The following is a 14,561-nucleotide window of genomic DNA, read 5'->3' on the forward strand; positions in this document are numbered from 1 at the left end:
GGGTAGGTCTTGCTTGACCAATCTCATTTCCTTCTACAACCAGGTGACCTATTACCTGGACAAGGGAGAAGAGATTGATGTCATATATCTAGACTTCAGAAAAGCCTTCAGTCTGGTATCCCATGATCACCTCTTGGTGAAACTGGCCAACTGTCGCCTTGGGTCCACCACGATCCACTGGCTGGAAAATTGGCTCCTTAGTCAGACCCAGAGGGTAATAATTGATGGAAGTCACTCAACATGGTGTCCTGTGACCAGTGGGGTCCCCCAAAGCTCTGTCCTTGGACCCATACTGTTCAACATCTTCATTAATGATGTGGACACTGGAGTCAGAAGTGGACTGGCCAAGTTCGCTGATGACACCAACCTTTGGGGCAAAGCATCCACACCAGAAGACAGGCAGGTGATCCAGGCTGACCTGGACAGGCTCAGCAAGTGGGCGGACGAGAATCTGATGGTGTTCAATGCCGATAAATGCAAGGTTCTCCACCTTGGGAAGAAAAACCCGCAGCATCCTTATAGGCTTGGCAGTGCTACGCTGGCTAGCACTATGGAAGAAAGAGACTTGGGGGTCATCATTGACCACAAGATGAACATGAGCCTGCAATGTGATGCTGTGGGTAGTAAAGCGACCAGAACGCTGGCTTGCATCCATAGATGCTTCTCAAGCAAATCCCGGGACGTCCTTCTCCCCTTGTACTCGGCCTTGGTGAGGCTGCAGCTGGAGTACTGCGTCCAGCTTTGGGCTCCACAATTCAAAAAGGATGTGGAGAAGCTTGAGAGAGTCCAGAGAAGAGCCACGCGCATGATCAGACGTCAGGGAAGTAGACCCTACGATGACAGGCTGAGAGCCCTGGGGCTCTTTAGCCTGGAAAAGCGCAGGCTCAGGGGTGATCTGATGGCCACCTATAAGTTTATTAGGGGTGACCACCAGTATCTGGGGGAACGTTTGTTCACCAGAGCGCCCCAAGGGATGACGACTAGGTCGAACGGTCATAAACTACTACGAGACTGTTTCAGGCTGGACATAAGGAAGAATTTCTTTACTGTCCGAGCCCCAAGGTCTGGAACAGCCTGCCACCGGAGGTGGTTCAAGCGCTTACATTGAACACCTTTAAGAGGAAACTGGATGCTTATCTTGCTGGGATCCTATGACCCCAGCTGACTTCCTGCCCTTTGGGCAGGGGGCTGGACTCGATGATCTTCCGAGGTCCCTTCCAGCCCTAATGTCTATGAAATCTCTGTAATATGCCAGTGCCTGTATCAGAAATGCCTATCAAAGCCATGTACACATAAAGGGTTGTTTGGTCCCAGGATCACTTGAAAATCTAGCTTTTTCAAATCCCAGAATTTGGCTATAAGATGGTTTACATGAGATTAGCTGTCCTGCATAATTGTTTGCTCATCATACTTCAGTCAATATGTCACCAATCTATAGATAAGCTGTCTTCAACATAGGGGAACTTCATGATTCTGACTCAGCTAGGAGTCAGCAACAATTTAGCAGACTTCTTACGATACTAAGTACTCAACCACATGTGGGCACTAGAGATGTAATTACCTTGGTCCCTATGGTCAGAATTAGGTGGCAATCCTTATACTTCCTTATTGGTGAGAACATTTTGGCTGTTTGGGTTTACTGGAGGTTTCAATTTGCCATCCTTCCAGTCTATTTTCCAGCCTATCCAGACATAATATTCTGGACTCATAGTGAAATACTGCGTTGTTGCACCTGATAACTTGAATGTTGGCTGCTCATGACAGGCTTAGGTAATTAATCACAAAGAGTAGAAAATGGTATACAAGAGAGATCTAGTCCTTAAAATAGAAATGCTTTGTAATGTGGGTTGAACAACACGTTATTGAAGCAGAAGAAGTTCTAGTACTTTTGTTTTTAACAACATTCTGTTCTTGAAATACGTTGATTTAGTTTTCAGTGCTCCCAGGGTCCATGACACGAAATGTTGATGCAAACTCCAGTCACATTTTTTCTCTCCTTTTTTTGATCATCTTGCATCTTACAGACTCCATGTCCCTTAAAGGCCTTTGCAAAATTACTTGCTGTTTTAGAAACCTATCTTCTCTGTTTATTGTCGACCTAGTCCTTCTAATATTCAGTTTAATCTCAAACTGTTGTTGGACTGGTTAATGAACCATCTAATTCTTAGACAATTTTTGGTTGCTTTCACTAATAAGCTATAAGCCTTTCCTTGTCTTTCCACAAGGTAAGGGTGGTGATGTGACTGTATCCTAAAGTCCTCCTTTATGTCATGTCAAAATTCAACTTACCCGTTGTCTTTTAAAAACTGCACACAATGCAGAGTTAAGTTTTATATGCTTTGGACATTTCCAAACTTCCACTGTATTACCTAACATGACTGAGTTGTTTTGGCTTCTCAGCCCATTTTGTCGCAAAGAATGTAATGGGGTCAGTGCAAAATATATGTCTAATTGGAGCTTTTATATCTGAATGTAAGAGTTTGCTGATGCTGAAACATAATTTTTATTCTGTCAGAAATCTGCCAGGATCTACAAGGATCTGCACAGTGGTAATGTGAAGATCTGCAAGACGGTAATGTGAAGTAGTCAAAAGCCTTTTGTCAAATATGTCCTTGACTTAGTGCCTAATTTAGGAGAGCAGTGCACCAAGCATTGTTTTACTAATGCAACTAAAACTCATTCCCAAGAAAAGACTGCTTGTTAGTCACCTCCAGTGCAATCCTTCCTGCCCTAATTTAGTAGTGATTTTTTTTTTTGAGATTATATAGGTTAGCATAGATCCCATGACCTACTCTTCATCACTGTTTATTGAATCCTCAGTAACCTCAGGTTTTGAGTTGCAGTGTCACAGGAATGTTTCATCTGCCATGCCTTTTATGCCCTACTGCAGGAGCATGAAGAGATACAGGGTGCACGTACAACACTGAGAAATTTGTCTATTCTAGAGGCTCTAATTTTTGCACACAGAAACTTCATGTGTACATACATACTGACTATACCCTTGACAAGAATTGCATCTGTTGGAGATATGTAGAGCAAGATATGCAGAGCAAGTAAACGAACCCTGGATGTTATAATCTCTGTTGTTTGGTCCAGTGATGTTATGGTCTGTGTTGATGAGGGGACACAGCTGCAATCTTGGTGTGCTGCTAGGTCCAGTGACTTTGTAAGTATAGGAGTTAGGTAGTCTGTTGCTGGTGAGATGTTGTCCTGACTTCCTGAGCATGTGATATAGTATATATTGCTTGAACAATGAGAAATAATTCTACATTCTGGCTTGTAGAGTTCCCAGAAAATCTATTCATTTAGGTCTTTAATGTTCCTAATGAACATGGTAATGTTTCTGTCATGACTGGACTGATACATAATAAGTGACCTTGGAAATACAGGTACCATCATCCTTTATCTTAAGAGTTTATATACTCTTCATTATGAATTGAATAATGACCCCAGTTTTTAATTTTAAAAAAGCTTGACCAGACTCTGCTAATCAAGGGACTGATGTTGTTTCTATTCCCTCTGCCTAATTTCCCCTTCCTATCTAGCTTACGAGTGTTGCCCCAGTCATCTGTGGGTTGAACTTCATAAGCTCACTTGAAGTTGATAAAACACATAGGCTGTGCTACTCTAATACAATAAATTAGGGACAGCTGAGTGTCCTCGGTGCATTTATTGATTGCACTGCAGTGCAAACCACTTCATTATGCATCATAAAAGGCGTGTTTACCATTGAATAATAGGAATCATAGCAGCGAACTCAGTTGTATTTCACAGGAGAAGCTTGGAGGGCAGAGGAACAATTTTCAGACATCACATTTTGAGTTTTCTTGAGAGAAGAGGATGGAGCTATGTAAGCAAAGCTTATCCATCTTTTCCACAGTCTCCAAATATGTAAGCATGATGTTGTGGTCAGTAGTGTTAAAGTTATCTTGTAGATTTAAAATAATTACTATGCATATTTAATTACCTTTTGAAGATTCATTAATTTTCATTCTGTCAAACCAATTGTTAAAACTGCATTGAAAGGAATTGAGGATATCCTGAAGACCCCAGGTATTTCGTTACCACATCTTTCTTAATAACATTTCTAAAAAATTAAAGCTTAAAGACAGCAGAATAATTATCCTGTCTACTAGGTATCACATAATGTGACGTGGTTTCTTGATTATGACATTAAAACATTCTTTTAAGAAATGTTGGAATAAGAATTATAAGAAACAAGAAATCCTTCAAGGAGAATACATGTCCAAAATGGACTCAGAACTCTGAGCATTTCAAGAATCAGAGTGAGCAAAATTATCTGAAACATAAGAAGAGAAGATTGTATTTCTTTTCTTGTACCCAACTTTTGCTATTGATGTAAGTTATTCTCTTGTAGAATGGAACATTTCACTCAATCAAAAAAGTAATTATTTTTTAATTTCTTCTTGGTATGGGCTACAACTTGGAACACTTAATCCTGAAATGTAAATATTTTACAACCATCCTTTAAATGCTAATTTTCTATAAACTTTGGTTATCACTTTTGTTTACTTTAGTTCAGGAAACTGAAATTCACAGACAAGGATGGGACTTCATTTTTTAAAGAATCTTCAACACGTACTGATGCTTTTGAGATAAATTGTTTGGAGGTCTTTGCATTGTGTTAATGCATGTCTTATTTTGGGACTCCCATGGTTTAAGAAACTGCTAAAAACATTCAAAAAGGAATGTTTGTTTTTCACATTTTCCTTGTCGTTTTTACCAGATATTTGAGACATCTGTTGAAAGTTTCCATACTATATTGGTACTCTGTTTTGATGCTTCATTAAGATCATGCGGAACTTGTGAAATCACAGTAATTTGCATGTTTATGTGGTGGTAGTGAGAAGTATAGGATCATAACTTTATTATAGGATCGAGCAAAATATGAAAGTTCTTATTAAAAACAAATCTGTAAAAGTTAGTTTTGACATGTGTGTAGAAAATGATTTGTTTCTGAATAAGTGTAATTGTGTAGAGTTTCTCTAAGCTACAAACCTTGTGGTTTTAGAGCAGATAAGTAGTAATATTGATTTCATGTTTTGGTGGCTTTCTCCCAGTTGCTTCTTATGGTAGACATTGCTTTAAAAAGGAAAACCTTTGAAAATGAATTATTTCAGAGACCAAAGTAATAAGATCATGGACTTGTGATCAAGAACAGTTTACTAGGTCCCTTTGAGGGAATTCCATGCTATGATCCAATAATTAAATATTCTGTTACTCAAGCAGAGCCTGCCAAGATTGTTATTTAGATGGGAAGTGTAAAGGAGTGTCTCTGTTTTGGAGTAAGTGTTAATTCAGTTGAGAGACATATAAGAATCTGTTCTTTCCAGTATTAAATGCCCCTCAGGTTCTAGAGCAGGGGTGGGCAAAATGCGGCCCATGGGCAACATGTGGCCCACCAGGCCATTCTAGCCAGCTTGCGGGGCTCCTAAAAAATTTAGAAATTGAATATTTATCTGCCCCTGGCTGCCTGTCATGCAGCCCTCGAAGGCTTGCCAAAACCCCGTAAGCGGCTCTCCTCCTGAAATAATTGCCCACCCCTGCTCTAGAGCTTGCTAAAGATGGAAGAGCATATCACTACCCTTGCTAGAACCAGGAGACTGGAGACAGAAAATAGTGCAGGGATTGCTGCTCTCTAGCCCCAGAAACAGCTAAACAGACAAGAGAGCATTCAGGCTGCCTATAGATGTTTAAAAAAACCAAAACAAAACTGTACTTTACCGGAAGCAGGAGCACGTTAGTTTGACCCAGCTCTGCAGCGTCTGTATAGATTGGATGTTTCAGCAGGGCTTTTTGGTGCTTTTATTTAATAGCTGATACAACCAACTATTAGATGAGAGCCAAAAAAGCCCCACTAAAGCACCCAATTTATACAGACATTGGGTGAGCTGGGTCCAATTAATGCAATGTCTCTTCTGGGCATGGGCTGGGCACAAGAATGCACTGAGTTTAAAGTAAAGCACCAGGTTTTTTTGGAGGGTTTTTTTAACATCTGTAAGCAGCCTTGTTGACTGTCTGACCTGCTCTCCCTCCCTACTCCCATGGGAAGGGATGGCAGGAGCAGAGCTCTTTGGGATTCTGGAGGACTGGGCAATCTTCTGTTGTACTGTTACAGCATACAGACATAACTGGAACCATTTTAAAAATGAAACCTTTCCAGTTAGTTGCTGCTTTATGAATGGTTATTTTTGGAGTGCTTCTACAAATTTGGAAGCACTTCATAGGACATGCATGTCTGTTTGCTTACCCTTTGAAGGGCTTCAAATGTTATCAGGGCCTGATATGCATTGCTCTTGTTTCATTTTCTTGAAAAGTCAAAACCTTGAGATTGGAGAGTGGGAGGTAGTGTAAGGAAGAAATACAATATAGGAGATAATGAGCAAGACACACTTTCTTATACTTCTTCACAGAACATTTTTAATATTGTATTTTTACCTGGAGGAAGGTCTCTCTTTCTCCTGTCACATATCAAGCTATGCCTGTCTTGGACTGTAGCTGCTCCTAGTGATATATGAAATGACCCTTTCTATATAATTTTGTAAAGTTGGATCTTCTGAATGAAAGGTAGTGAGTTGAATGTAAGATTTTTATTATAACTCTCACAGCTGAGACTGTTCTACTATAATAGAATTTAGTGGTATCTATTACAGTACATTAATATAAACTGGAAATGAAATGAGGTAATATCAACACTGGTCATTTCAAAATGATGGCATTGCATACGAGTCAAATGTCATGACTTTCACATGAAAAGAATTTCAGGGTATTATTTTTTAAAATTTACTTTTACAAGAGAGTTTGTGGTTGTAACATTTTGTAACTCCATAACAGGATTTACTATTATATTAATTTCTTGTTTCAGACTCAGTAGACTTAGCATGTATATGTGTACCTACTTTTGCATTCTTTAAATACGGATGACCTCCACAAGCAGAGAAGATCCAACATATCTTCTAGTGCAAAAGGGGACAGGATATAGAGAGTCCATAGTGTCTTCATGTTGCAAACAGATTTTTGATTGGGGCTTATTGTGTGTAATTGGTGAGGAGCATCTGGAAATTCAGTGAATCCAAGGTATCTGATATATTTCAGTTCACACTGTCATTGTACATTATGCTAGCCATGATGCTGTCCAGATTTATATTGTCTAGTTCAGTCGTTCTCAACTAGGGTGATGCAGTATCCTTTTTATGTTGCCACAAGATGCTGTAAAATATTAGCTCTGTTAGGTATGCAAAAACCTACACAGGATTCACAAAAAAGCTCACAGATTTCAAATAGGAATTCATAAAGTAAAAAATATTTTGATCTCTCTTGGCTTTTGGAGTTCTTTGCAACAGAAGAATTGCTCTATTTTTATGTAGTCAAAAATGAAAGAAAGATAAGAGCTGGTATTTTTTGAAGAGTGTCTTAGAAAACAGGGCTGAAAACCAGTGGTCTAGATTATTTGGGCTACATGCTAGGCAAGTGTTTTGCCTTATTTTCATAACGGTCAATGTGTTCAAGAGTTGGGGGAACTAAAATATGGAAATATTTATGATTTAGCATTGTGCATTAGGCAAAAAAGAATTCATTTAATCTGTTTCTTCTCATGCTGCATTTTTGGGGCTTTTTCGTGTTCTAACAGCTGAAAATAGGGTTGTGATCTATACTGGAATAATTGCAGCTTGTATTTATCATTGAACATGGTGAGGCATAAGAGATACTTAACATATTGAAAGTCATAAACTGACTTGGGCATGAGATGAACAGAATTACTACCGAATTATGATAAGGTTGCATTGTTGTGTTCAAGATGGTTCAGGAATTGTATGAGAGGCCAGGGTTTTTTGTGATATCTTTTATTGAACCACCTGTACAATTGGTAGAGAGATATTTGATAAGCTTCCAAGTACAGCACATCCTTCCCTGGATCTGGGCATAAACATGTTTTGTACAGTGTTTACCTGGTTTTTTCAATTAGAAAGAAATTAGTCTTTTTACTGGCCCTTAAAACTTATATAACCAAATAATATATCAAGTACACTTTAAAAGCATAATTACATGGAAGAATACAAGGGACATTTTGTTAATATTGATCTGTTATGGAGTGCAGTATAGGTTACTGCAAAAATATAAAGCAATGAAAGGGACTTTTTTGGCATATAATAGAAAAGTAGTTTTTCTTTTAAAAAGGATGAGTAGATTGTTGAGTGTAAAATTGACCAGACTATGATTAAGCTTCTTGCTAAAGAGTAGAAAAAAAATACTTCTTTTTTATGCTGAGTAAGTTTCTCCCCTGCAGATGCATGTGATTTTTATGTCCAAAAACTTCTAGAGAAAGCCTCAATAATACTAAGAATCCTGCTTATGATGAGAGAGAGTATGCAGCCATTTTTTTTCTTCTTTATGACTATGTTTTCTAACTCGAAGAGTAGATAGTTGTTCTCCACATGTGATGCCAACTGCATTCTCCGGGGAGATGCTCAGAACTCTCATATGTTTCCACCTCAGTCTTGGTCATCTTCTCAGCCTACTTCCAGAGATGTGGGTTTTGCAGAAAATTTTGAATTGGAAAATTTTCCAGAAATTTTTCCAATGTCCTAAATAGAGTGTGATCTGATTTAGCATGTTTATTTGGCTTTTAGTAAACAAAACTAAAAAAGTACCCCATGTTAATTTGTTGTCCCAATAGCCACAAGTATTTGAACTGAAATATTTGATTAGGAAAACAATTAAATACAGCACATGTAATGTGGTTTAAATGTTATATTCAAACAAATTCAAACCTGTATGTGGAAAGAAATTATTTTTATTGGAACACTTGTAAAAATGTAAAGACAATACACTATAATAGCATGTGCTTCCCTTACATTGTTTGTTTAAATTTAAGAAAAAAACCGAAGGCATTGAAAACTGTTGACACTAATTTTAGCACACCCAAACAACTGCAGGATATGCCGTGGTTGTCCACTCATCTACTTGACCAGAATTTAACTCTCTTCCACTGAGGTTACTGCAGCACCTCCAGTGTCACTGTCACTATCTGTAGAATCCCTTGCACTACTTATTAGTTCCATTTCAGAATCATATTGAGGCAAATCAATATTGAACCACGTTCTCTTTCATTAAAGGATGGTTTTACCACTGAGTCAATGGGCAAGGGCATCTTATCATCACACTGCATCTTCATTAATTGTGCTTCTGACTGATTCTCCAGAAGCAAGAGATTTTGAGAAACAGAAACAGCTTAGCAGTGTGTTCATTTGTTAGTCTGTTCCTCCTTTTTGTCTTGATTGAGCTGAAAGCCTTCCAGTGCCGTGTACAAGAAGCTGCTGTTGGTGGAGTGCTTAGGATCCTTAGAGCAATCCTGGACAACAGTCAGGTGTTACAATATCCCTTCCACCATGTGAGGGGAAACATATTCTCTGCTGTCTGCCAAGCTTGCCTAATATTGCATTGGCATCCATTCATTGTTACTAATAAATTCTATGAAACAATGAATGTTTAGAAATGGAAAATTTTCCACAGAAGAATAAAGCACTGGGAAGTTTTCTGCCCCACATCTCTGCCTACTTCCAGTTTGTGTCATCTTTTAGTTCTTTGCTCCCTTTGCTTTGACCACAACTCATTTATTTTGCTGCAGCAATGGACTTCGTTGTATCCTTTGCCCATTTTCATGCCAGTCAGCAGTTTACTCTTTACTGTTCTCTCCAAGGAACATTCTAGCCTTATTTGTGCACAAGATGAGGTTCAGGTGCCCTTCCTGATGCCAACCACAGTTAATGTCAGTGGGTCTGTACTTTGATTACCCAATACCCACTAAAAAGGCAGTGGAGATTTGTAACACTATCTGTGGTGGCTGGCTATTTTCAGGAATCGTCCTAGGCATGTCCATCTTATATAACACTCAGTGTACCATAGTGAGCAGTCCCATACTTCTGGCTGTTCACCCATTCACCACGATGAAGTGCAGGTTGGCTTTAGAAAAGCAGATTGGATGCTCTTTTTATGGGGGAAATAACTTTGTCATTATTAAAGAAATGGCTGTTTTTGATATATATTTTTTTTTAGTTTTCAGCCGCAAGCAAAGATGTGCTAAAACCAAATTTTTGCAAAAGAATTATGAACATAATCTGATTCCTAACCAGATCCTGAGAGAGGCTTAACACCCTTTCCTTCTAGATCAAGTCTTTTCAGTGTGCTAGCATATTCTGGAACATCTGGTCTGCCTTTAAGGGTGTTAATAATAGTTCAGCAGCAAAGCTGTGATTACAGTTAATTTGAGAGTGATATAGCTGGTAATATAGATTTCTGTGATTCTGGAGTTCAGACTTATCAGTTAGCATGTTATTCTGATAAATGTTAGTGCCTAATCCACTTCCTTTCTTACCACAACTCTAGGTTTACAAATGGTTATGATTCACCTAACATTGACCTTTTTTACATATTTCTAGGATGTGTGCTGTTTTTGGTGGAACCTATTGTCTTCGCCATTCTATACAGTGCCTTGTAGTGGACAAAGAATCTGGACGGTAAGGGTAATATAAGTAACCTGTTTATATACAAAACACAGATGAAAAATGCTAAAGTCGATTTAAAAAAAATGATTCTTCAAAGATCCTCCTTGGTATTAATAACACATCAACCTTGATTAAAAGTAATTTGTGTATAGGTCCTCCAGAACAAGGAAAGTGGGTCTAGAATATAGAAACTAAATTAATTTCCCTGTGATATTACTACAGCTCCTGATCACCCAAGCTTGGAAGACAAATCATTTCAGCTGCCGGGGGGCTGGTGATGAGTGATGTTAGTTTTCCTTGTGGCCTTACCTACTCTAATTGATTTTCATCAGATGACAACAAAGCCCTCTGTTATTGCATTTTTAAAAATGGAGCTCACCTAAAGACTCATCAGATTAATCTTTGCTGATAATGCATGTCACTCCAAGAGAAAAGACTTTAATGAGTTTTTAGGTAGATTGTTGTCATAAACTATGCTGCCCTCTTATCCTAGGATAAATTCTTCTATAACAGTATCAGGCCTTCAGGCAGGTTTAAAGTTTAGTGAAGAAAAATATGCCACATTTTTTCCATAGTAGCATTGTTTACTCTTCTATAGATTATCATACATGTTCCATATATACATCTTTCTGAGGGATTTATAACTGTTATAAAAACATGCTGTAGGTTGGAACTGGATGTTCGAAATGTTGTTCTGAAAGTGAACTTGTATTTAAAACACAGAAAAAGTTAGAAATCACACTTGGATTACTTTTATGTTATTCTTACTAAGCTTGCATAGTTAAAGCAATACTTTAAACCTTCATACTTGATGTTTGATTCAGTGGGACTATTGCTTCACTCAGCAACTTGCAAACTTTAGTTTGTCAGCCACAGGTAGTTCATATTTCCAGCTGCTTCTATATGTCTTCAGTATTTTTGAAGTAAATACACCTTCATTAAATTGTTCATTCTTTGAAAAACGTTTGAGAACTTTTTTCCCTGTATTCCATTTTTCGGGTAACCCTGGTTATCTTTTAATAGTTTTTTAGATTTTGGGGCATTCAGGATAGTTCTACTTCCAAACCAGTTGTTCAGTCATTTTTATAAATTCTCCCAGTCTCTCTCTCATTCACTTAGACTGCTTACAGATGTGGAAAAAAAGAAAAAACCCCAACACTGCTTTAAGCTCAGCGTGTCCCTGCACTGAGGGCAGTGTGCCCAGAAGGCGCATCATGTAAATTTGAACCGGTTCACCCAACATCTATATAGATTGTGTGCTTCAGTGGGGCTTTTTGATACTTTTACCTTATAGCTAGTTGGATCAGCTGTTAGATAAAAGCACCAAAAAGCCCTGCTGAGGCATCCAGTTTATACAGATGCTGGGGAGCTGGGTTGAACTAACATGCTTCCTCTTCTGGTTTTAGGGTGGCAGGGGCGGGGGGTCACATCTGTCAGCAACCTTATTGTCAGATCCAAATTGTTCTAGGTGCCTAAGCATGATTTAAGTAGGATTAGGTACCTAAATTACAAGGAAGCAATTTAGAATTACCCAGCTCCGGAGGCTGTAAAATAAAATAATTTAGACACAGTAATCCATTAGTCACTTCTGTTTGGGCTGAAAAGATCCATAGGCACATAAGGATCCAGACACAGATTTCCATCTCTCAGAGGAATGCCTTCATCATTTGACTGTGGAACTGTGCTTCCTCTGGCTTGCTCTTCCAGCCCGTTTCTTTTGGCTATCTAGTGAGGCAAATTCAAGAGGTATGGAGGGTGTTTCTAACCCATATTATTTTTTAGCTTGGTGAGGATTTCATGAGAAGTAGAAGATGTGGGTTTGTGTTCCTTCAGGCCATGCATGACCTATAACTTGGGTCTCCCAATTCCTAGGTAAGTGCTGTAACCACTATGCTGATAAGCAAAAGGTGGTAAACAACACCATTATTCCTAGTAAAAAGTGTTCCTAGTAAAAAGTGCCCGTGGGTGCTATGTACTGAACTCAGTGTCTACTAGTTATCAGTTATCCGTCTGCGGGCACTCTAGATACCAAGACTGTGGAGGCACCAACTGTGCATCCCTGAATCAGGTGCTAAACTCTGAGGAGGGGTGGAGGTCATACATGTCTGTGTGCCTATCATTTCCTGTGGATCACCTTTTGGGGGTTCTGTGCCTTATTCTCTCTATTGATTATACGAATTTTATACCTACTTCTCCCCATTTGGATCAGTATCCTAGATCAAACCACCTATTTTTAGCTGTGCTAAAGCCAAAATATTGAGAGTGTTTTGAACCTGGCTGTTGGTTGGTCTTTTTGGGACTTTATTCTCATATAGTGTTTTCATCTGATGGACTTTTCTTTCTTTCCAGTGTGGTCAAATAAACTTACCAGAATGTGTTCACAATTGATGCAGTTTTTGCCTACCTTTGCCATTTTATTGCTCTTATTTGTCTGTCTTGCCTTTCTCTCTGTTATTTCTTGTATGCCATCTCTGCATTTGAAGACTATTTCAAACTTCTAGATTCTTGAGATTGAGATTGCTGCTGTTTGCCTGTTAGCTATGTTCTAAATGAATACTGTGCCTTGGATCTAATCATTTCAACAGAGTTTGATCATTATTCTGAGATTAGCCTGATTGTCTAGCCCACTAATGCTAATTAAATCATCTACCCCTATTTTCACTAAGAACTGCAGGCAAGATTTATGCACCTGGGCCTAAATACTTTAAAAATCTGGTTTATGTCTTTACATGGACGTCCTGACTGCTTCAGATATTTTGATCCAGCCAGTGATGTGCAGGTTTAAAACCCCTGCCCTTGCACTTATAAGAATTAGGCTTTTATTATTATCCCCAAAATGTTTACCTCACAATAGATTTCTAATGACTTTCTCATAAAATTAATGTGAAACGTTGCAGCTTTCCCAAGGGGGCTTTCGGTCTTCTCCATGGAATGCCTCAGGGCCATGCACTAGTTTCTCCCTTGCTCCCAATATGCTTCTGATGCTACTTATAAGGTCTTCATCATAATTTTCAAAGCAATTAGTTGACCAAAGCCTTGACTATATTACAAAAAAAATTGCATTATGTGAACTCTGACATTTAATAATATGGCAACAATTGTACTGCTCTTGGACAGTGCATATGACAAAACCTAGTTCAAAGCACATGAAAGACCAGGACAAAGCATTCTCAACTGAAAGGTTCCAGCTATGGAACAAGCTTAGCTAGATGAGAGATGATTAGATGAATCCAAAATCTGGTTGTCTAAAGCAGTGATCGTCAGCCTTTTTTTTGCTTGAGGCACAGGCCTTAGTAGACTCAAAGCACCCCTTAGAAATTGCTAGATCTTACTGTTTACTTGTTTTATTAACTACAGAAAAATAATAGAGCAATCCTTCTGCTGCAAAGAACTTAAAGGCTACAACATGACAAAATGTTTTAACACTCTGAATTCCTATTTGAAATGTCAGTTTATCTTGTGCATATGTTGAAATTATCTCATGGCACCCTGATTGAGAATCACTGATCTAAATGAAATGCTGAAAACCTTTGTTTTAAGTACAACTTTTCCATCACAGCAAATGATGTGATGTTAGATGTCCATAATCTACTCAAGAATGTTCCCTTTTACCTGTTGGGCCCTCACACTGGAAATTTTTGTTTCACTGACCCGAGTTGGTTTGGGTGGAAACAAACATCACCTTACCTAAAAATGTTAAAGCAAATAGATATCCTATGTTTTGTCACACCACAAATTCCCAAATTAGTGGCCGTGACAGAAGTTAGTAATAATCTGTTCTGTTTTATTGTGGCAGACATCTATTTGCTTTTTGCTGCAGGCAACTCAGAGTTTCATGTGCTCTCCAGTCACCCCAGGCAGGGATGCAGGGGCTTGATTAATAGCAAGTTATCTGAAAAAAAACCTAAATACCTATGAACTAGAAGGATGCAGTGGTAAGGAGGTTATGCTGATATATAATATATGTGGTAGGTTTAGTCTAATATCATGGTGTCTGTCTACATTATATGCATGAAACAGTAGAATAGCTTTCTT

The 14,561-nt window shown here is 38.5% G+C and overlaps 1 protein-coding gene across 1 annotated transcript in view; it reads left to right on the forward strand.

Annotated features, from left to right (window-relative positions):
• CHM (CHM Rab escort protein) overlaps positions 1-14,561 on the forward strand; it is a 156,439-nt gene that overhangs the window by 98,956 nt on the left and 42,922 nt on the right. Inside the window, exon 9 of the mRNA XM_014607267.2 lies at positions 10,461-10,538. Within this exon, the coding sequence (XP_014462753.1) occupies positions 10,461-10,538 (78 nt within the window). The remainder of the gene's footprint in view (positions 1-10,460; positions 10,539-14,561) is intronic.

Source organism: Alligator mississippiensis, chromosome 8 (assembly GCF_030867095.1).
Source record: "Alligator mississippiensis isolate rAllMis1 chromosome 8, rAllMis1, whole genome shotgun sequence".
Taxonomy (NCBI): Eukaryota; Metazoa; Chordata; order Crocodylia; family Alligatoridae; genus Alligator; species Alligator mississippiensis.